The 24,578-nt window shown below is 44.4% G+C and overlaps 1 protein-coding gene across 1 annotated transcript in view; it reads left to right on the forward strand.

Annotated features, from left to right (window-relative positions):
• The window catches only part of IPO11 (importin 11), a 335,766-nt gene that overhangs the window by 91,801 nt on the left and 219,387 nt on the right, over positions 1-24,578 (forward strand). Inside the window, exons 14-16 of the mRNA XM_075269811.1 lie at positions 9,808-9,855; positions 13,094-13,199; positions 14,854-14,980. Of these exons, the coding sequence (XP_075125912.1) occupies positions 9,808-9,855; positions 13,094-13,199; positions 14,854-14,980 (281 nt within the window). The remainder of the gene's footprint in view (positions 1-9,807; positions 9,856-13,093; positions 13,200-14,853; positions 14,981-24,578) is intronic.

A 24,578-nucleotide genomic window follows, 5' to 3' on the forward strand; every position in this document is an offset into this window, starting at 1 on the left:
GGATCTGTGACTCAGCCCTTCCCACCCACAGATAGAGGAAGTAACAGTTTAGTATATAGTTGTAGCTTGCAGTTAGTATGTGTTAGCCGGCCTGTGCACAGCTCTGCAGAGAGCCAGGACTTAGTTACAGGACCAAGGAACCAAAGTTATCATTGGATTGTGACTTCTGTGGACTTATTGTTATTACGGTTGATGTGACCGCCGCCGGCTACTAACTTTGTGGATTACAATAAATTGCTGTTGTCTCCCGACCTCTTGCGTCCGTGTTGATTCAAAAGACCATCCGGAGGAAGACGTATACCTTTGCTCCGTGACAGTGACCAACTGAGAAGAAATTACTCCGAGTGCACAAGGTGTCATGAGGATTTTTACCTTTCATTGCATAAAACAATGTTCAATTTCAGATTTTTTCGAAATTGTTTTTGTAACTATCACAAGTTCATTAACCTTACGCACCCGCTTCCCCTCAGAAAAGAAGTAAATGTACCAGTGATAACCATTAGAGATGAGCGAACAATGTTCTATCGAACTCATGTTCGATCGGATATTAGGCTGTTCGGCATGTTCGAATCGAATCGAACACCGCATGGTAAAGTGCGCCATTACTCGATTCCCCTCCCACCTTCCCTGGCGCCTTTTTTGCTCCAATAACAGCGCAGGGTAGGTGGGACAGGAACTACGACACCGGTGACGTTGAAAAAAGTAGGCAAAACCCATTGGCTGCCGAAAACATGTGACCTCTAATTTAAAAGAACAGCGACGCCCAGCTTCGCATCATTCTGAGCTTGCAATTCACCGGGGACGGAGGTTTCCGTCCAGTTAGCTAGGGCTTAGATTCTGGGTAGGCAGGGACAGGCTAGGATAGGAAGGAGAAGACAACCAACAGCTCTTATAAGAGCTAAATTCCAGGGAGAAGCTTGTCAGTGTAACGTGGCACTGACGGGCTCAATCGCCGCAACCCAGCTTTCCCAGGATCCTTAATGGAATACACTGACAGTGTATTCCCGTATACCCCATATATACACCCCAAATCCCCGTACCAACGGTGTGCCCCCCCACCTTCACCTCAGAAATACCCTGCAAGTCCCCTAGCAATAGAATTGGGGCTATATACACCCACAATTTTTGCTACTGGTATATAGTGCCATTGTCTGACTGGGAATTCAAAGAATATATTGGGGTTATGTGCACCCACAATTTTTGCTACTGCTATATAGTGCCATTGTCTGACTGGGAATTCAAAGAATATATTGGGGTTACGTGCACCCACAATTTTTGCTACTGGTATATAGTGCCATTGTCTGACTGGGAATTCAAAGAATATATTGGGGTTACGTGCACCCACAATTTTTGCTACTGGTATATAGTGCCATTGTCTGACTGGGAATTCAAAGAATATATTGGGGTTACGTGCACCCACAATTTTTGCTACTGGTATATAGTGCCAGTTTCTGACTGGGAATTCCCCAAATAATTTGGGGATTCATTCACCCTACATCTCAGGCTCTTGCCATATTCACCCAGGTTGTCAGTGCTGCACCAGCTCGTTCCCAGACAGCTCGGCCCGAAAAACACATTACCTATATAGAGGATTTGGACAATGAAGACAACATGTTCTAAATCTAATGTCTGCACCTTCTCCAGAATTAAAATAAAGGCAGCGTTTAACTTTGAAATAGCACTGCACAAAGGAAGATCTTATCAGCTTGTCTCATGACATGCTACTAAAAAGTGTCATTTGTGTATCTTAATGTAAATATAGTTGTATAAGCTTTTTGGGTTTTAGGCACTGCCAAGTTATTTATTACCACCCGCTCCCTTATAATGATGATGACGCCAAAGTCACTGTGGGTGTTCAGAGCTCACAGCTTTGGTTGACATTTGTCTTGCTCTCTGTCGGTACCAGCTGTCTTTTTGGATACCGTAAAGTTATGCTGACTTTATTAACAGCTATAGAAGCTTTAGCCAGGTTGTGACGGTGTGTAACCCTAACAACACTAAGTGGGATACACATTAATAGTCAGTCTATGTACGCTAAACGTATCACTGAAGTAATTTTTTTTCCCTCTCCCCTAATATAAGAAAGGAACAGACATTAGACCTAGACCGGGGTTCGAGGCTTGTAAAAATCCAGTATTATTTGTTCTTCATGATGTGAAATATGTGTTGAAAAGCAACCCAAGATGAAGTCAGCCATGTGTGCCAGTGTGTTGCTTGGCATGCCTTTGCTGGCCCCAACTGTAAGGGTCACTCTCCATTTCCTCCATTTTCCACTCCCCTTCACACCATTTGTGGTGAAGCAATGGGATGCACTGAAGTGCACCCTCTAGCCTCGTGTGGGACAGGGACATCAGATGCCACTCCAACCCCCTCGTCTTCCTCCGCCAGCCAACGGTGCGAAGATGAGAGGAGTGTGCTCTGAATGTTTTCTGCCTAGCAGAGGCTAGTTCTCACTTACGAAAATGGCCCCACTTTGACCTGTATATCATGCACAATGGTGTAGGTTTCAAAGAAACATGGCACCAACAAGTTGAAAAACGTGGGCCATGCGTGGACCGTGTTTGAGTCTGGCAAGCTCCAGATCTGCTACCAGGTTCCAGCCATTATCACAGGCGCAAAAATGCCAGGCCCCAGGTGTAGCAGGAAAAAAAAAAAGCCATCTCAGCCAGGATGGCATCCCTGACCTCGGAGGCACTGTGCTGTCTGTCCCCCAAGCTGATCAGTTTCAGCACGGCCTGCTGACATCTCCCCACACCAGTGTTACAGCGTTTGCCGCTAGTAGCTGGGGTGGAGGTTGCAGCATCGTAGGGTTTCAGTCTACTCCTGCCATGAATTTTGGCCTGGGAGAGGAGATAGGCCACCCCAGTTTGCACCCGGGGACCAGACTCCACCACATTCACCCTGCCTGTCAATAAAGATAAGCACTGCAGCATCCCTGACCACAGGCGCTTGTCCATGTGTCGGTGGTCAAGTGGACCTTGCAGCAAAGCGCAGAGCTCTGGGCCCGACTGATGTTATGGGACACATGCAGGCGCAAGGCAGGGACAGCACACCAAGAGAAGTAGTAACGGCTAGGCCCAGCATAGGGAGGTACCCCAGCTGCCATATGCTGACGGAAGGCCTGGGTATCCAGAAGCATAAACAAACACCAACATCTCCAGGGCCAGCAGTTTATCGATGAGGCTGTTAAAGGCTTGGGCATGGGGGTGGGTTGTGTTGTACTTCTGCCTGCAATGAAAAGCTTGGGAGATGTGGAGTGGCTGGGAAGAGGCGCATGATGGTGCAGGCCAAAAGGGCGCATGAGGGTGAACTCCCCAATGTGTCAGAGATAGGTGTGTAGGTGTCCTTGCATCATATACTTGCACCATATTTGGCTTTGGAAGTTAATTTTGTGCCAAAAAGTGGTTAAGACAGCGATCCCTCAGCTACTCCCGTTACACTGTCTATTGACAACTCCAGCACTGAAGTTACCATCTGTGGAAGTGGACCACCACTTCTAAGATCCCAAAGGAAGTAGGCAAGAGATGTGCAGTGCAGAAAAAAAGATGAGAAAATAAGTGTAGGCTGTAGAGCACAGAGGGATCGGAGAGGACAGAGCTGGTGTCGGCCAAGTATTCCCACAACATGCGCCTATACTTGTCCCTCCTGGTGACACTAGGCCCCTGAGTGGCAGTAATTTGTCCAGGGGGGCCATTAACGTGTTCCAGACCTAGGAATAAGTCTTCCAACAGGGTAGAGTTTTGCATGCCTTTGCTTCTACCCACTGTTTTTGCTGCTTAGCTTCCCTCCACATCTACACTGCTTTCGCCCCTAAACATCACCCCAGTTTATGCATCTGCTTCTACCCTGTTTTTTTGTTGAATTAGCTTCCCTCCACATCTACACTGCTTTAGCCCCTAAACATCACCCCAGTTTATGCCTTTGCTTCTACCCTGTTTTTTTGTTGAATTAGCTTCCCTCCACATCTACACTGCTTTAGCCCCTAAACATCACCCCAGTTTATGCCTCTGCTTTTAGCCCCAGTTTTTTATGCTTAGCTTGCCTCCACATCCACACTGCTTTTGCCCCTACACATTACCCCTATCCATGCCTGTGCCTCTAGCCATAACTCTGCCACCCATGGAAACTCATGGTGCAGAAAGTGAGGGAGCTGACTCTGAGGAACCCTTGGGTTTTGTAGCTGGTACTCCATCAAAGGTCTCTGCTGCTCACACACCCTGCTCAACATACGGTATCTAGGGTTTGAGCGTGTGGTGACCTCGCACAACAGTAGGTGCTTCAGGCAGATGTAGGCCTTGCTTGAGTGTATTGCAGCTAGCTCCAGGCACTGTAGACTTGGGAAAGTGGGTGTCCAAGTGCCCCACTTTCACCCTTATCTCTTCTAATTTGGGGTATGTTTTTAAAAATCGTTGCACCACTAGATTGAACACATGGGCCAGGCATGGAACGTGTTGGAGGCTGGCAAGCTCCAGAGCCCTCCAACAAGACAAAAAAGCCTGGCCCCAGGGGCAGCAGGGATAAACAAATTGCCATCTCATCCAGGATGGCATCCCTGACCTCAGAGGCAGTGTGCTGTCCATCCCCCAAGCTAATGAGCTTCAGCCCGGCCTGCTGACGTCTCCCCACACCAGTGTTGCAGCGTTTCCAGCTCGTAGCTGGGGTCAATCTAACAGCGGAGGAGGAGGGTGGTGTTTCAGCCCTCCTCCCAGGAATGTTGTGTGGGGAGACAAGTCAGTCTACCACATTTTGCGACCCGGTCCATGCCTCAAGTACATTCAACCACTGTGCCAAGATTAAAAGTTAGCATCCCTGTCCGCATGCACTTGTCCATTCATAGCTGGTCACGTGGAACTTTTGGGCAAAGCGCTGAACTTAGGGACCGCCTCATGTTTGGGGAAAAGTGCTGGTGTGGACGGCACAGTGAGGTGGCGCAGTAGCCATAAGGCCCAAAAAGGGCAGAGTGTCCACAAGCCGGGACCCCAACATCTCCTGGGCCAGAATTTTTGAGATGAGGCCGTTGAAGCCTTGGGCATGTGGGTGGGTTGTGCTGTACTTTAGCCTGGAATGAAAGGCCTGGGAGATGGGGAGTCGCATTGCAAAGTGTGTAAACCACACTCAGTTTGTCCTCGACCTATACATTTAGAAATTATCTCCCCCAGCGAGGAACGTGGCCTCGATGGGGGAATTTTTCTAAGGAAGCTAGAAAAGAGGGCATCTTGGGCCTTGCTGGCTCAGGTCTAGCTTCTGTCATGCAGCTGTCTTCTGCCTCTGGACATCCCTTTGCCTCTAGCCACCTTTTTCCCTGCTTAGCTTGCCTCCACATCCACATTGCTTTTGCCCCTAGACATCACCCCAGTCCATGCCTTAGCTTGTACCCCCAGTTTTTGCTGCTTAGCTTGCCTCCACATCCACACTGCTTTTGCCCCTAGACATCATCCCTATCCATGCCTCTTCCCCTAGCCATAACTCTGCCACCCCTGGAAACTCATGGTGCAGAAACTTTGGGAGCTGACTTTGAGGAACCCTTGGGTTTTGTAGATGGAACTCCATCAAAGGTCTGTGCAGCTCACACACCCTGCTCAAGATATGGTATTGTAGGGTTTCAGCGTGTGTGAATGACGGACAACAGCCTGTGTTTGGACAGATGTAGGCCTTGCTAGAGTGTTTTTAGGCTAGCAGCAACTCCTGTACACTTGCAAAAGTGGGCGCACAAGCGCCGCATTTTCAACAGTAGCTTCGGTACATTTGGGTATGTTTTCAAAAAACATTGCACCACTAGGTTAGACGTGGGACAAATATGGAACGTGTTGGAGGCTGGCAAGCTCCAGAGCCGCTACCAGGTTCCAGCCATTATCACAGGCGTAAAAATGCCAGGCCCCAGGTGTAGCAGGGAAAAAAAAATGCCATCTCAGCCAGGATGGCAACCCTGACCTCGGAGGCACTGTGCTGTCTGTCCCCCAAGCTGATGAGCTTCAGCACTGCCTGCTGACGTCTCCCCACACCAGTGTTTTAGCGTTTGCCACTAGTAGCTGGGGTGGAGGTTGCAGCGTCGTATGGTTTCAGTCTACTCCTGCCATGAATTTTGGCCTGGGAGAGGAGATAGGGTACCTCAGTTTGCACCCCGGGACCAGACTCCACCACATTCACCCTGCCTGTCCTTAAAGATAAGCAGCATCCCTGACCACAGGCGCTTGTCCAAGTGTCGGTGGTGAAGTGGACCTTGCAGCAAAGCGCGGAACTAAGGGCCCAACTGATGTTGAGTGACACGTGCTGGTGCAAGGCGGGGACGCCACACCGGGAGAAGTTGTGACAGCTAGGGACGGCATAGTGAGGTGCCACAGTTGCCATCAGGTCCAGGAAGGCGGGAGTTTCAACAAGCCGGAACGCCAACATCTCCTGGGCCAGCAGTTTAGCGATGTTGGCGTTCTAGGCTTGCGTGGGTGGGTGGTTAGCGGTGTATTTCTGCCGGCGGTCCAGTGTCTGAGAGATGGTGGGTTGTTGTAAAGAAGCACCTGATGGTGCCTTTGATGGTGCAGGAGAAGGAGATAAGACAGAAACAGGAGAGGATGAAGGAGAAGTCAACAAAGTGGCGGAGGCAAATGAAGTGATGTCCTGGCTTGTCCTCTGGAGTGCATCGCCAGCACTGTGAGCAGAGGCAGTGGCATGAACGGCGGGCGACGTTTGTCCTGCCGTTGCTGCCTGCCACTGATTCCAGTGCTTGGATTCCAAATGACGGTGCATTGAAGTGATGGACAGGTTGCTCTTCTCAGGGCCCCTACTCGATTTCGAGAGGCAAATTGTGTAGACGACACTATATCTGTCCTCGGCGCATTCCTTGAAAAAACTCTACACCTTCGAGAAACGTGCCCTCGATGGGGGAGTTTTTCTGGGCTGGGTACAAAAGGGAACATCTTCGGACATTCCGGGTCTGGCCTGGCTTCGGCGAAGCTGTTGACCTCTGCCTCTAGCTACCCTTTTTGGTGCTGCACCTGCCTCAACATCCACACTACTTTCCCAGCTTGACATCCGCCTTGTCCAGGTGGGGTCGGTGTCCTCGTCGTCCACCACCTCCTCTTCCAACTCCTGTCTCGCCTCCTCCTCCTGCACAATGCGCATGTCAACTGGCTGCCCTGACAGCAACTGCATCTCTTCGTCGTCGATGAGGGTGGGTTGCTGGTCATCCGCCACCAAATCGACCGGAGATGGAGGAGACTCTAGTGTTTGAGCATCTGGACACAGATACTCGTCTGTTAGGTCCGTGGAATCGCGAAATGGAGGGGCAGGTTGCGGTACAGTCAAAGGAAGGGAGAACAGCTCTGGGGAGCAGGGACAGTTGGGGTTATTGTTCTGGGAAGATTGGGAATTTTGGGTGGAAGGAGGACAAGACTGTTGGGTAAGAGGAGGTAGAGGCTGACTGGCTGGTGGACAATGTGCTTTAAGCGTTATCCGACAGCCATTGCAAGACCTGTTCCTGGTTCTCGGGCCTACTAAGGCTACTAAGGTTAATGTTGAACTTTTGTGCAAAGTGCAGAACTTAGGGCTCGCCTGATGTTAAGGGACACACGCTGGTACAAGGCTCAACTCACCCTAAGTGCCAAAAACACTGCTGGTGCAAGGCTCTACTCATGCCAAGGGCCTCAATCTCTGCTGGTAGCTCAGCTTAAGGTCCTGTAACTTTGTTTGGAAGGGCTCATGTTAAGGGCTAGAAAAGTGAATTTTGGAAGGTCTTACCACATCACACACACACACACACACACACACACACACACACACACACACACACACACTCAAAATGACAGTTAGGGGTGAGGGCTTTTGGATTTCCCATTGTCTATTCCATCTGTGGTTGTCATGGGGAACGTGATTTAAAGGGGTGGTTGTTACTGTTTGTTGAGCTTAAATTGGGGTTTGTGTCCATCCATTTGGGGAGTAAAGAAGGTTTCCAGGTATTTTCCCACTTTGATAGAGGTTTTTTTGAATGTGTAAAGTGTGTAGTTGTTAGGCTGTGATGTTGGGGTAATAGAGGGTCTTTGGTGTGTTAGATGCCCCCAGACATGCTTCCCCTGCTGTCCCAGTGTCATTCCAGAGGTGTTGGCATCATTTCCTGGGGTATCATAGTGGACTTGGTGACCCTCCAGACACGGATTTGGGTTTCCCCCTTAACGAGTATATGTTCCCCATAGACTATAATGGGGTTCGAAACCCGTTCGCACACACGAACAGTGAGCGGCTGTTCGATTCGAATTTCGAACCTCGAACATTTTAGTGTTCGCTCATCTCTAATAACCATCTTTTTGGTACATTACATTTTACATTCTCAAACCAAGCTTGCCTCTTTCACAGGGCAGATTTGGCAAGTCTAGATCTCCAAGCTGTATCTGGGGTTCCATTAATACTACCCCCTTAGTACCCCTGCTCACACTATAATGCTCTCTTAGTGCACCGGCACACAGTATAATACCCTCTTACTGCACTTGCACACAGTATAATGCCCTCTTAGTGCACCTGCACACAGTATAATGCCGTCTTAGTGCACCTGCACACAGTATAATGTCCTCTTACTGCACCTGCACACAGTATAATACCCTCTTAGTGCACCGGCACACAGTATAATACCCTCTTACTGCACCTGCACACAGTATAATACCCTCTTAGTGCATCTGCACACAGTATAATGCCCTCTTATTGCATCTGCACACAGTATAATGCCCTCTTAGTGCACCTGCACACAGTATAATGCCCTCTTACTGCACCTGCACACAGTATAATGCCCTCTTAGTGCACCTGCACACAGTATAATGCCCTCTTCGTGCACCTGCACACAGTATAATACCCTCTTAGTGCACCTGCACACAGTATAATGCCCTCTTCGTGCACCTGCACACAGTATAATGCCCTCTTACTGCACCTGCACACAGTATAATGCCCTCTTAGTGCACCTGCAAACAGTATAATGCCCTCTTCGTGCACCTACACACAGTATAATACCCTCTTAGTGCACCTGCGCACAGTATAATGCCCTCTTAGTGCACCTGCACACAGTATAATGCCCTCTTAGTGCACCTGCGCACAGTATAATGCCCTCTTAGTGCACCTGCACACAGTATAATGCCCTATTAGTGCACCTGCACACAGTATAATGCCCTCTTAGTGCACCTGCACACAATATATTGTCCAGTTTGTGCCTACGACACACAGTATAATGCCCTGCTTAGTCCCATCTACCTGTGAAAATAGTGCATGCTTTATCTCTGAGCAGAACCTTTCTGTTGCAGAAACCTTACCCTTGACAAATCCCAGATAAGAATGGGGAATACGGCCTGAAGAGTTCCTTGTTTTACTACATTTATACACCACTATTTGCAAACTTTAGAGTGAACAACAATATTCCTTCTTTGGTTTTTGTCTGGGGTTTTCCCATGAACAACGATTTCCTTTCCACATGACAAGCGATAAGTGTTTGATCACTAGTGGCATAACCATCAGTGATCATGATAATGGTGGTCTCCGAGTCTTTTGCGAGAATGGATTTGTAGTGTGCATGTGTGACCACCGCTCTGTTCACTACTGTATTACTACTGGGGAGAGTGAAGGGCAGCGCAACAGTCCTATATAAGTGAATGAAGTGGTGGACAGACAAGTGCGCTAACACACCATTCTTATAAGGGGTTCTGAGACTACTGTTCTGATGAATATTGGGGTCTATACCAGTCTTCTACTATCATTGGGATAAGTGTTGTTCATGGAAAACCCCTTTTTATATCCTATGTTGGTCAGTATGTTGATCATGATTCTCATTTTTTCCAGGCCCTACTCCTTTAGAAGACATCAATGCGATACTTATTAAAGAAACTGGTAGGTAACAAGTATCAACAGATTAGTGCTGTATAGGAATCACCATTTGCCATAAATCCTTTCAGATCCATTGGTTGATCCAGAGTAGGACATGTACGGTATTAGGAATGATAACTCACTGCAAAGATTTTCAGATGTGCTCAAAAAGTTTCTAATATTACAGTTAAAGGCGTTTTCTTGGTCCTTCTGGGTCTGGAATGCCTTCTCTTAATCTTTTTGCTGCCAAGGGTCTCTAGAAATTTTGCACCTCCAGTAGCCAGAGCAATTTTCACAGTTTTGAGATGGACAAATCAAAGCTAAATTGCGACATCAAAAAAGCATCCAACCCCCCCATACCTATATATTTTCTTAAAATAGACACCTGCAGCATTGTCAGAATGCCACTTGGTACTGTATACGAACAGGCACCTTCATGCAATTTTGATTTAAAGTGAATGTTTTATGAAAAAATGCAAATAAATGTATATTAGTTGTTAAAAGTAGAAACCAAACAATAAATTATATGCACAAAACCTCCTAAAAATAAGAGTTCAACATGTGCAGAGTTCATACATATCACTATGGCCTACACCCGCATGCACATGTCTTCAGAAAATCGCTAGAACCGGAAGGAACAAAAATCTGCTTTGAAGCTGGAAATGTTAAAAAAGTATCATCCTATAAAATGTAGGGATTACACACCATGAAAAGTAAGTGAACCCCTAAACCCTATATATTTTTTGAAAGTAGACAACCTGAAGATTACAAATGTCTCAATGGGTCATCGATAGCCACATCCACCTTCATGCAACTTTGTGACAAGCACAAGCACTTTTTTTGGCGCTGCGACCTGGACATTGGTAAATGTCTGGGTGACAGCGCCAATAAACTTCCATGGTTATTTTCAGCGGGTGTTATATAAGAATACCCCACTAGTAAGGCTTAGAGGGAATTACATTATTCCTGTATGTGACAATCAGAGAGCAAAAGTACAGTATGCTATCTGATTGACAGGAGGGGGGAAATAGGAACTGAATCCCCTTCTCCCCCCCCCCCCTCCTGGGGTCACATACGGGTTATGTACAGAGACAGAAAATGCTTCTCTGTCTGTGTGCACGCTGCTCCTCCTCCACTTTAAAGTCCTGTATCTCAGGACTCGTTTTGTCTATGAAGATAATTTTAGATTCATTTTAAAGATGAGAATCTCATCTTTAAAATTATATCACATTCTTCATAATAGCCATTACAGATTTTGAGCAAATAGCTGTTAAAAACGCTGTCGGGAATTGAGATCTTCAGTGGGATCTCAATCCCCAATAGCGTTTTCAACAGTGAATCTCTTTGGCACAGTAAGGGTTAACATGAACTTGGTATCATTTTAAAGATTAGATTCTCATCTTTAAAATGAATCTAAAGTTATCTTCATAGCTCAAATGAGACCAGAGATATGAGCAATAGATAGAAGTAAGCACGTAGCAGCTACGTCCTTGGCTAGACAAGTAACACCCTGGGAGGACGTAGAGCTACGTGCTTGGCAAGAAAAGGGTTAAAGGAGTTATAGTGCCATATTAACCCTCCCAAATCCCTTTAATGGCTGTGTAGGGGAAAAGATGATGATTCTAAAACCAATGCGTCATTTTAATCTCTATCGGAATATTCCCCTGTAGTCAGTCTCCTTAGGGTCCATGATACATAACTAGGAATCCTAAGCTCAGCTATATAATGGCGAGATCTCCTGAGTGCTCCAGTGTGTGGGCCATTGTGTGCTGACTGTGGGGGTAATTCCATGGCATCTAAGACCCTAATGAAGGCCCCCATAGTCATCTCCCTATTAGAACGCAGCTTCAAGTTCTGTAGTTGGAGAAAAAAAATAAAAGTTTGATAAATACACTTGCCCCCCCCCCCATCCCCACCAAAAGAAAAGATTTTAGTTTTACCACCAAGAACTGGGAAAACTTATTGACTCGAGTATAAGCCGAGGGGGGAAATGCAGCAGCTACTGGAAAATTTCCAAAATTAAAATGGTCAAGTTTTTGGGTGCAGTAGGTGCTGGGAAAGGGGAGGGGGTGTTTTTGTTGTCTGTCTGCCCCTTCCCTGAGCTTGAGGACTGAGTTATTTTTCCCCCACTTGGAATTGAGCTTGACTGAATATAGGGTATCTGCAGTGCTCCTATTAACCCCTTCCTGACGGAACAGGAGCACTGCAGATACCCAATATTCAGTAGACCGGGCACTGTCAGACACAGGGATACCTAATGTGTGTGTGTTTCACAGTCATTTTCTACTTTTGTATGTATTCTAGGAAAAGGAGGGATATAGAACTTTTATTTACTTTATTTTCTATTATATATTTTTTATAGCTTTTTTTCCCCCACTATTTTATGGGAGATTCTATACAATACTATTGTGGCTGGTCATAGACCTCCCCTCCCCCCCCCCAAAAAAAAAAAAAATTTTTATTTTTTTTTGCTTGACTCAAGTATAAGCCGAGGGGGGCTTTTTCAGCGCAAAAACTGTGCTAAAAAATTCGGCTTATACTCGAGTATATACAGTATCTTAATGATGGACCAATATCCCTCAGCAAATAAAAAGGAATAAAAGTTAAACAATAAATGTAGTGTACCACAACATAGTACCGATAAAAACTACAACTCATCTTGCAAAAATAAACCCTAAGAATACAAAAAAATAGATTGCTCCTATAGGCCTAGAAGAGACAAATCTTAAGAGATTTACTTCCTTCCTGGCCGGGTTCTTTATGTGTTGAATGTTCCGAGCAATGGTATTATGTGCATATGGGGTCTGGCAGATAAAATTTTTGTAATAGTCCCCATATGTATGTACATATACCATTAAACATGAGGAGGAGGGTGCTGGGTGCTGGTTCCAAGGATGTGACCTGATTTTAAACCGATCTAAAGGCACAACATATAACATAAAGAACCCAGGCGAGAAGTAAGAGACAAATAGTCTTCGGATAACCCCATTAAACTGTGCTTAGTACCTGAACCAAATGATCATATTTTGCTAGATTTTACCCGTTAAATAATGTAATAGACAAGATGATGTAAGATTTATATTCAATGCAAAGAGACGTACTAGAAGAGATCCCTTATAATGTATAGTGTGCTACCCTGGTAAGGGGGTTCAGGTGATAGTTATTGTGCAGGTTCATCTTTTCAGAGCGTTCCTTGCAGAATTTGTATTCTTTTCTTTTCCTATAAGTACCAACTATATTCCTTTCATTCTTCCTCTCTCAGTTTACAATGCTGTAGGACTGGCTGCATATGAGTTATTCGATAGCGTGGACTTCGATGAATGGTTTAAGAGTCAGCTGCTCGGAGAACTGCAAATTACCCACGATAGGTAAGAACATTTCATCCATCTCCAATGTGAAATCACTTTTTTTTATTTTGTGTGCCTGCTCTATTTCTCTTGCGATCTATGATTTATATCATAAGCAACTTGCTTTATGGCACCGCTGCAGCAGTAAGGAAATGTTGCATGTCTCTCATGAACTCTCTCTATATTTTACTTACTGTGATCACAAAGTTCTGCAGTTGCATGTTTACCTCCTTCATATCAGGGTCATTTTCTTATCTTGACCAGGAGCATTTGCAGTTTTATAGATCCTGAGAAGGACTAATATTTTTTACAATTATTTTTGTAGTGGAAAAGTAAAGCTTATTTTTGTAGCTACAGAGATATAATGTCTAGTATGTTGGCTATCTTATTGGCTTTGAGAGTGTTGAGGCTGAACTGTGCTTTGTGACCATTTAATGGGGTTGTCAAATAACGACAAACCCTGTCTATAGGCACAACTAAAATTTCCTGAGTATTCATCAAAAGTTGAAATATCTGCAGGGTCTTGAGGAAGATAAGATAAGATAAGATATTCCTTTAATAGTCCCACAATGGGGAAATTTCAGTGATACAGTTTCATAGATGGTACAGTAGTATATAACAAGAGAGAAACACATAGAAGCTCATGGCAGATAGAGAAATCCTAGGAATCATAGCAACTAAAAAAGAAAGAAACACAGACATACTGCAGGATCATTTAGTTCTCTGTGCAGATTGATGTTAATAATAATAATAATAATAATAATAATAATAATAATACAGGAAGGGAGTGTATGTAATGCAGACCAGTCTGCCCCCCTTCCCATCCTTTAGTAGTGCAACTGGTTTCTTTACCTGTAATTTTGCCAGAAGTAACTGTAAAATAGCGAACAAAAATCCCAAATGAGAAGGAAATCCGCAGACACTGGACTCCAAATCCAGGTTATGATGCTGCTAAAAAGATCCCTGACACAGATAAAGAGACATCACAGCTAAATTAGAAAAGCTGGCTCCTCTCTATGACTAACATCCCATCAGCAATAAAACAAGCAGCTAGTCAGAAGTAGATAGATAATCCTTACACTATGAGTTGTGAGAAGCTAAAGGTTCCTTTCTCAGTAGGGAGCATAGAGCAGAAGATTTGTTTAAAAAAAAAAAAAAAAAGCAGAGACCCATTGGTTTCTAAAGACAGACATTCTCTAGTAACAGGGAGTGAACTGCAAATTTGGAAGGAGGATGACACCTAGTGACAGGATCTTTAGAGCGGTTTTTCAGGCAAAAAACAACATTTTTACTTACAGTGCACTACATTTGGTCCAGAATCGTATACCTTAAAATGGTTAACTTTTCAGAGGACCATTGCTCAGGTTGTCCTTCTGTATAAGGCTGTCTCACGGCATTTCTACTGGCATGTACAATATAATATTTTTCTCATTGATGGTTTAGTAATCTATACATTAGATTACAGTCATTCTACTCTTACTGCAATGGAAATAAGTTTTCCATATAATGACTTTCTGGTGACTGTGATGGGCTTGTGTGTATACACAGCAGCCTAGCAGAAGAGGCAGAGCATCTGGGGAAACGACCAAGGCAGCAACCAGAATGTAGGCACAGTGGCTGACACTTCTTTCTATTATACATGTACATTTACTGTTGCATACTACTTTTCCTAAAGGTACAAGTTGTTACGACGGAGAGTAATCTGGCTGATCGGACAGTGGGTATCTGTGAAATTCAAAGCCGATTTGAGACCTTCACTGTATCAAGCAATTGTCAGCTTGCTACAAGACCAGGACTTGGTGGTAAGTAAATTTAATACTCCATTTTAGGCAGCCACACACCTTACATAGTGGTCAAATCAACGCTGTACCTCATGACACCCCACATACATCTATTCACTAGGCTGGGCTAAACGGGCATGTGTTCTGAATGGAGAGAAGGGAGTCAGTTTATCTGCCCCCTGAGAACAAGAAGATTGGGCATGGCTGGTTCTTCTTTACTAGAGGAGACCCATACAGGTTAAAAAGTTATCTACAGTACGTGGCTATGAAATTGATGGGTTTGGACAACTCTAATCTTTTATGTATGGGCACCTTACGTCTCTGCTCCAGTCCATTAAAGGTTATACACTGTCTACCAATAAGTATTTGGACACCCATGTAAATGAAGATATCTGCGGTCGTGATGTACGTCACACCTTCCACCGTTAAATAGGAAACAGCATTGGCATTAGTCGTATGCAAGATGCCATGAAGTGCAGAGTTGTCCGATTTCGAGAAAGGGGTAATTGTGAGGTACATAGCAAGCAAACTGAATTAACCAGAATCGACAGTGACCTATGTGATTACAAAGTGGAAGGTGAACGGTGATTGTCGGAATGTGCCCCGAGTCGGCAGACGCCGAAACTGGGAGATAGAGAACGACGAGTGCTGGCCAGAGAAACCGCACCCAACCGATGGCTCACATACACCAGGAGTATCACCAGGCATCCGGGAGTATTGTGTCGCTCAATACCATCTGTAAGGAAGCATCTGCTGGGGTCTACCAACTATTGGATAGGAAGAAATGTTGTTTTTCTATTCTACCGCAGGTGTCCACATACTTACTGGTAGACAGTGTATATTGTGAAAACAGTTCACTGCATTATGTCATACGTTTAGGCCTAACCACATATCTGGCACTGAAGAGTCCAGGCTGGCACACCGTCTAGCACTGAGTGACCCATCTGTATCCTGCCACTTCCTTTCTACAGCTTTGTATTTGCTAGCATGTTGTTATGAAGTATATAACATATGTGAGATTAGTGTGGGCTGATCTAATGTGATACGGCTCATTACAGTGAGTGGTAGTCAGGCCTGCGCTACTGCCGAAAATAGATATCAGATGTCAAAGGCTTTGTCAGTGGAGTAATTGGCAGTAAACTGGGAGGATCCAGAGGCTGGAATAATAGCAGATATGTGTGTAATGAGCAGTAGGGCTCTTCATTATCCACCAATATGTACATGAAACACCGCCTGACACCACTAGCTATGAGCACCCTTTCATGCTTCTTGTAAGGGCTCTTCTACTCTCTAATCAGTGACTACCTATGTCTTTCCAATGTCATAGAATCTCCTATCTATCTATCTATCTATCTATCTATCTATCTATCTATCTATCTATCTATCTATCTATCTATCTACCTCTCTCTTACATAAATCATCTATCTATCTATCTATCTATCTATCTATCTATCTATCTATCTACTGATCAAAAAAGAAATTAGGCGGCACTCCAAGGTTGTAGTGAAGAACAGTGAGGGTAGTTTATTGCCCCATGCAGCAATGTTTCAGCTCATTTTTCATGAGCCCGTCTCAAGCAGTGAACAGTTGATAGTATGCAAAGTTTATAGTGTTACATTCATCAAGAACATCAATTATATAATTATACAATTATATCATATAGAATGCAAAATTCTCAAAGCAAAAGTCTAAAAATATCAAAATGTCAAGTATGGATTGAATAATTGTTGGCCAAATAGTGTCACAGCAGTGTAAGCATAATCTCATGGGGTGGCCATCTTAAATAAGGGAAGTCAGTCATTAAGTTGTATTGCTCTATTAATTGGCAAACATACCATATCTGAAAAAAAATTAATGGTCCTTGTACTTTCCGCACGGTGTCCGCACGAGTCATGCAGAGAGAAAAGTACTTCAAGAACTACCTTCCTCTAGTTCTATGGGGTCCGTGTGCTTTCACTGCACACCGCTTTTTAATGCATTCGGTATTCTGTTTGGGGGAGTCCCCATGCGGACTCCCCCGAACGGATTACTAACGCAGATGTGAACAGCTGATTATTGCAGGGTCCAGGTGTCAGTCCCCTACAGATATCTTACTAATGTCCGATCATTATGATCAGTATGAAGATTCAATTTCGGACTTTTAACTTTTGGTTCTTATGAATAGAATTAAGTTCTTGTCCGTGGTGTGAGCTGTCACGCTTCGGACCACTTTTTATCTGACCTTTTGTAAAGACGTAAGAAGTAGAATTAGTCATTTAGATCCATCATTATATAGGACAATCTCCGTAATGAGCCATTTGTGTATCCCATAAATGATCTTGAAGTCCAGTCTGACGTGCTCGCAATTTAGAAGTTTAACAAGTGACAAATATCTCATTATTCATATGCATCACGCAATATTCCTTTCTCCCTCATTCACCAAGACGCGGAGAAGTGGGTGACAAAAATCACATTAGTAATTTGTTTAATTGGCTAAATGTTGTATCGTTTTGTCAGCATTGTTCCTGACAGGCAGCATAATGAATACATTTCACGGCAGTGAGCCGCTCCTCATTAAAGAACTGTCAAGCGTTTCCTTAAGGTTTGCAGCCGATTTTTTTTTTTTAGCCTATTATGCAATAATAATTTTACTATTTATAATGAGGGTAATTGAAGTAATAGGTACTAAATGTTAATTGCTGTTTACGAGTGTGAATATTCATGTGGAAGTAGATTGCCTTTTAATATGAGCAGTAATGTTGCCAACTAGTCACCATTTTGTGTATTTAGATCCCTCTCGGTATTTGCAGGTGTTAATCTATATACAGTCCCGTGCAAAAGTTTTAGACCGGCGTGGAAAAAAGATGTTTCAAAATAAGAATGTTTCCAAAAATAGAAGCGTTATTAGTTTATTTTTGTTAATTAACAAAATGAAGTGAATGAAGAAAAGAGAAATCTTAATCTTATTAATATTTGGTGTGACCGCTCCTTGGAGGAGGAGTCCTAGAAGTGATGATCCGGCCCCCACAGAGCCCTGATCTTAACATCATCCAGTCTGTCTAGGATTATAAGAAGGATTGGAGCAGGCCTACACCCACAGAAGATCTGGGCTTAGATCTCCAAGATGGCGGGAACAACCTCCCTGCCGAGTTTCTTCAAAAATTGTCTGAAAGTACTGAGAAGAACTAATGGCAGGCAAAGGTCACACCAAATATTGATGGGATTAGATTTCTATTTTGTTCATTCACTTTATTGTGTTAATTGATAAAAAAATAAACTCTTAACATTTCTATTTTAGAAAGTATTATTTTACAGCATTTTTTCCTCTGCTGCCTAAAGCTTTTGCACAGTACTGTGTCTTGTGTATATTTTTACTAAGCTACCCTAGTAATGGGATTGTATAGGGGCATACAGATGACTTAATGAGGACCTTTCATGTCCTTGGGCACATGCGGTTTTATATACCTCTAGAAAGCTGAATTCAGTGCACTGTCGGCTTTCCCATCATGTGCCCCAGGGCTGGAGATATCAGTGCAGTTACCAATAGCTCTTCATTGTCAGAAGGACATTCCTGACAGTATAGCCAGGCTGTGAGATGTCCATGGACTAGTACTGGGGAGGGGGGTGGGGGGTCTATGCACGTTACTCTTCGGACAGTGAAGAGATATCAGTAATTGCAGTAGCCTTTTTAGCATCTTGACTGCATTGCTCAGGAATGGCGGGGGCTAGAGAAAAAAATTCCAACTGCATCAGAATCGGTGTTGTGGCAACAATGTATGGATGCAGAGAAGAGGAGGTGGTGAAAGGTCCTCTTTAAAATACTAAAAATAATTAAATTAATAATAAAAATACAATGTAAAAGAAAAGGTTAATAAACGCAGCAGATAAACCTATGGATATTGCTCAGGTGCACACTGTGACCATCTTTTAGTAATTTATGCCTCACAATAGCCTTTTGTTGGATCAGCAATCATATACAGATATGTGTCATGGTAACAAAGTCATTATTCTTATGATTCTTGTAATCTCCCGTATGTAACACTTTGCCCTTGTATTCATTAGAAGAACACATAGTCATATATCATACCAGGGTAGATCGGACATTAAATGTATAATCCGGTGTTCTTGCAGAAGAAGCAGATTTTTAGTAGATATTTTGTGACACACAAGTTTTTATTGCTCTGATGGTACAATGACTGGAAATATTTCAGTAGACCCCTTAAGATATGTTTTAGCATCTTGGCTGCATTGCTCAGGAATGGTGGGGGCTAGAGAAAAAATTCCAACTGCATCAGAATTAAGACTGTCTCCATTGCAGTAAACACAGACAAACAAGCAAGCATATTACTGGGACATGCTATAATGTGAACGGTGGGAAACAACCCTCTAGGACCCCTGCCGATCATGAAATAAAGGGACTGATGTTCCATTAGCTTTTTCTCTGCACAGTAATACTCCTAAAGGGAACTCCAAGACAGCGCTATTTATGTGAACAGGCCTGTGTTCAGCCTACATGGAAGTTGTAGGTAAAAACTGTGAAGAAGAAGCAATGTATAACTAGTCCTGTGCTTCTGTATATGGTACTAGGGCTGCTCAGCGACTTAGGCTGGGACTCCTGTCGTATGACCAAAGATCACCCTGTGTCTCCTCCACTGATGTGAATGAATGGAGTCGCGGAAAAATCGAGCACTGCTGGATGTCTTTGCAACTCTCTCATGGTCACAGTGCAACTCCATTCACTCCATTCACATTGATGAAGGAGTCACCTAGTGGAGTTATGCCAAAGCCGCCCTACCCTTATTCTTCAGTGGGGGTCCTGGCAGTTGAAAAAGCAAGTGATGGAATATCCGATTGGTAATCCATCACTGGGAATGCCCCCTTAGTTTGTAATACTTACTGCCCAATACAAATGGACAAGCCCTGGATATTCTACATTTCTATATGCTATATAGGAGGCTTCCTCTCCTTGCGACACATGCTTGTTTTAGACCCCTCCCACTATGTACAATACAATAGGCTTTCTCTCCAATCAACAGGGATATGGCTTAGACTCCTCCCACTGCGTGCAACAAAATAGTCCTCCTCTCTAATGTACACATACCTGTTTTAGACCCCTCCTACTATCGAGAACAATAGACATCCTCTCCAATAAACACATACTTGTTCCAGACCCCTCCTACTATGTGTAGAAAAATAGACTTCCTCTCCAATATGTGTATGCTTGTTTTAGACCCCTTGAACTATTCGCAACGCAGTCATCTTCCTCTCCAATCTTGTTTTAGCCCCTTCCTACCATGTGCATCACAATAGACTTCCTCTCCACTCCGCACAGTCTTGTTTTAGGATTTTCCCACTACGTGTAACACTATAATCTTCCTCTCTGATTCAGTATAAAAATGTGAAAGAGAAGCTGAATAAAAAAAGAAGATGGCTTTAAATTGTGGCTTATTGTTCAGGAGCGGCACAGAGACAAATCTTCTGCGTCTCGGAGATCAATGCGACTATACAAAAACATTTCTTCAAAAGCAGCTCATACACTACATGGATTAAGAAACCTGTCTGCTGAAAAAGTTGCTTTCTCCTCTTAATTTTTCCTAGTCTTTCATCTACACATGGCTAACACTTGCTGGCATTAGTGGAAAGACCTATGTGTAGGAGAAGGAGAATGGAAACTTGCTGAGGTTTAGGACAGGTATTCGACAAGCGCATGTTAATTTGTTTTTGCTTTATATAAAATTCAGCGTAACTGCAGCGACTCTGATAGACGCCATACACTTTGAATCCTCCAACAAGAGAACCTTCCCAATGGTTTACCAGATGTACAGCAACAATATAGATGTATATGCTGCCGTCCTATTATTGCCCCACCGTTTGGCGTCTTTCGGCTTTGTCTTTCGCTTCCTTTTATTCTCTCCCCACAGTTTGTGTAGTCGTACGTCTTTGTTCTCTTCTGAAGCCTTCTGTCTTTATTGCTGCTAACAATGTAGTCTGCTTATCACTACATACTATAGAAGGCGCCACAAATACCATCCCCAAGGGTGCTATAATGTTTTTGTTGACTTGGTAATTGGAAAATAAATTGCCATATTCGCAAGGAAATCGGAATTAAATAGTTATCTGCTTTAGAGCCGCAACGCTCTTCATGTCCTGGTTGGCATCTTTGTGTTCATACTGCCTTTTAAAAAAAATATGATGATAATGTCTAACATATGTGCCTTTGAAGAGACGTCTTTCCTCTGCTTGGAGCTCGTATTTGCTAATTTGTCAGATGCAATTAACCGAAAAAACTGTATTGTTCAGTAGGGGTTTATTTATTCACTTTGTGCAAGCATAATGCCAGAAAGGGTCCTTTAAGGCTCTGTTTATATGAGCAGCATCATTTGTTTGTGACTGCTATCCTTGTCTTCTCACCTTCAGAGGTGCTTTCTGTATTCATGGATTCCTCTGCTCTCCTGCCTTGCACCGCTCCCGTTGCGGGCACCGAAGGCCTCTTACCTGTGTGCTCCAGAGCTTATAGGGATCCTTTCCACAGTGATTTCTGCCTAAGCAATAGGGTCCTTTACATTAAAAAATTGTTTTTTTGCTACATTTGATATTGACGGAACATCCCTAGTAACAGGGAAAGAACAGCAAATTAGCTAGAAGGGAGACACCTAGTGGCAGGAATCTGAGAGATTTGTCAGGCAGAAAACAGCAACATTTCTAAATACATTTTGGTGAAAAATCCCAGGTTCTATGAAATGAGACTAAGTTGTCTTAAAGAGGACCTTTCACTGATTTGGGCACAGGCAGTTCTATATACTGCTGGAAAGCCGACAGTGCGCTGAATTCAGTGAATTCAAGATCTGTGCCCCGGGTAAAGCGCTATCGGTCCCAGTACCGTAGCTCTTTACAGTCAGAAGGGCGTTCCTGACAGTCTGTCAGGAACGTCCTTCTCCACAGCAGCTGTACTGTATTGTGCTGTACTGTGAGAGCGGGGAGGAACGCCCCCTTCCCTCCTGATAATACTCGTCTATGGACGAGCACTGTGAGTAAAGGGAGGGGGCGTTCCTCCCCGCTCACACTGTACAGCGCAATAGGCACTGCTTTGAAGAAGGATGTTCCTGACAGACTGTCAGGAACGCCCTTCTGACTGTAAAGAACTACGGTACCGGGACCGATATCGCTTTACCCGGGGCACAGATCGGGAAAGCCGACAGTGCGCTGAATTCAGCGCACTGTCGGCTTTCCAGTAGTATATAGAACTGCATGTGTCCAAATCGGTGAAAGGTCCTCTTTAAGTTAGTAGCCATTTGAGAGTATGTTCATGCTGGGTTTTTTTTTGGTCATTTTCAAAGTCCGATCCTTTATTTTTTAAGTTTTCATCATTATGTTTCTGTTTTGTTTACTTAACAGTGTGGGGTTAAATCACCCCCAAAACTAACCCCAGTTCTCCATCTATCAGGACCCCCACCAATCAGCCAGGTATCCCCTATCCTTCTGTAGTTTCTAGAACAGACCTGGGCAAAGCCCGGCCCCCGGGCCATATCCGGCCCTCTGACTGATTCAGTCCAGCCCGCACAGCTTTGACTAGGGAGGCGTGTCTAGGGAGGCGTGTCTAGGGGGGCGTGTCTAGGGGGCGTGTCTTAGTGCCGGCCGAAGATGGAGATGTGGAGCGTGTCATAAAGTACTGAGAGATGTAAGGTGGTGAGCTGCAGGGTGGAGAGAGAGAGAGAGTGTGTGTGTATATGTGTGTGTCTATATGTGTGTCTGTCTATATGTGTGTCTGTCTATATGTGTCTGTATGTGTGCCTGTCTATATGTGCGTGTCTATATGTGTGCGTGTCTATATGTGTGTGTGTCTGTCTGTCTATCTGTATGTGTGTGTGTCTATATGTGTCTGTCTGTGTGTGTCTTAGCAACCTAGGGGCAGAGATGGAAGGGGAATGTTATACTAGGGCAGAGATGGCAGATGGAGGGGGGGACATGAAACTGGGGGAGAGATGGAGGGGGGAGGGACATGAAATGAGGAAAATAAAGGGGGATATGAAACTGAGGGAGAAATGGAGGGGGGGGGCATGAAACTTGGGGTAGATGAAGAGGGCACTTAGACTGGGGGGCCATTAAACCATGGAGGTAGCTGGAGGCGGACCTGTCTGCCTCTAGTTGCCCCCAGTTTAATGTCACCCTCCAGCTGCCCCTACGGTTTAATGTCTGCTTCCAGCTTCCTGATTTTAATGTCCCCCTCTAGTTGCCCCCAGTTTCATGTCCTGCTCCAGCTGTCAATTTATTGCCCCCCTCCAACTACCCCCACTGTTTAATGACCCCCTCCAGCTGCTCCAGTTCCATGTCCCCTCTAGTTTCCACCAGTTTATACTGGGGCACCAGGAGAGGGACTTAATACTGTGGGGCAGTTGGAAGGGAACATTATAATGTGGGGACATATAATGTACGGGTGACTGTAGGAGGATTATACTTTGTGGGAACACATGGAAAGATGATTGGGAATGGGCGGAGTCAACATAAAAGTGGGTGGAGCTAAATTTGCCGTGGCACGGCCCTCTAGCATAGTTTCAATTTCTTATACGGCCCCATGGGAAAATTAATTGCCCACCCCTGTTCTAGAATACCTCCTTAAGTATTACATAGTGCCCATTCCTAACTGAGTATGTAAGGCAAGAAGGTCTCTCTTTGCAGTCAGTCTCCACTGCCTTAAGAGTTGATGATGCTAAACTGGTGACCCCATCTATTACCTCATAATTCTCTTATCAAGCATATGAGCAGGATCTTTATAAACTACAAATAAAATACAAAAAAACAACCATCTTGGCTCCACAACTGAGAGGCGGGATAAATTATGGAGTGGTCCTCAAAGAAGTCTGTATTTTGCGGTGGGTATAGAGAACATCAGCTCAGCACCATGACCACCATATAATGCAAAGTAAAATGATAAAAACAGTATTGCTTGAGCGCTGCTAAGAAAGTCAATGGTGGACTTTCCAGTAATATAGGTCTGAAAGTTTATTCCACAATACTGAACAAAAAATGGCAACGTGTTTCTGTGTGTTTCTGTGTGGAGTCAAATAGAAACCAAAAAGTTCTGTTTGATTTCCATTTGACTCCACGTGGGGGGCCTGACGAAGACACCTATACAGTGTTGAAATGCGTTGCCGTTTTTTGTACAGTCTTTTTCAATAAACTGGACAGTCCACCATTGTCTCCCTTACGCTGGGTTCACACCTGCGTTCATGTCTCCGTTCTATGGTTTCCGTCTTCTGCATGGCAGAAGACGGAAACCATAGACCGGGTCCGGCCGTGAGCGGCGGTGAGCGTTTTAGGCTCTCCGCCGCGAAACCGGATTTTTTTATCCGGACACAGAGTAGTGCATGTCCGACTCTGTGTCCGGATTAAAAAACCCGGTTTCGCGGCGGAGAGCGCAAAACGCTCACTGCCGCTCACGGCCGGACAGCTTTCTCACCCATTCAAATGAATGGGTGAGAGAGTCTCCTGCAGGTTTCGGTCTCCTGCATCTGTTTTATGCAGGAAACGGAAACCTGCAATAAGGACAGTGAACACAGATGTGAACGAGCCCTTAGCAGCGCTCAAGCAATACTGTTTTTATCTGTTTACTTTGCATCTGCCTAAACTAGACTGCCCCTTT

The sequence above is a fragment of the Leptodactylus fuscus genome, chromosome 1 (assembly GCF_031893055.1).
Source record: "Leptodactylus fuscus isolate aLepFus1 chromosome 1, aLepFus1.hap2, whole genome shotgun sequence".
Classification (NCBI taxonomy): Eukaryota; Metazoa; Chordata; class Amphibia; order Anura; family Leptodactylidae; genus Leptodactylus; species Leptodactylus fuscus.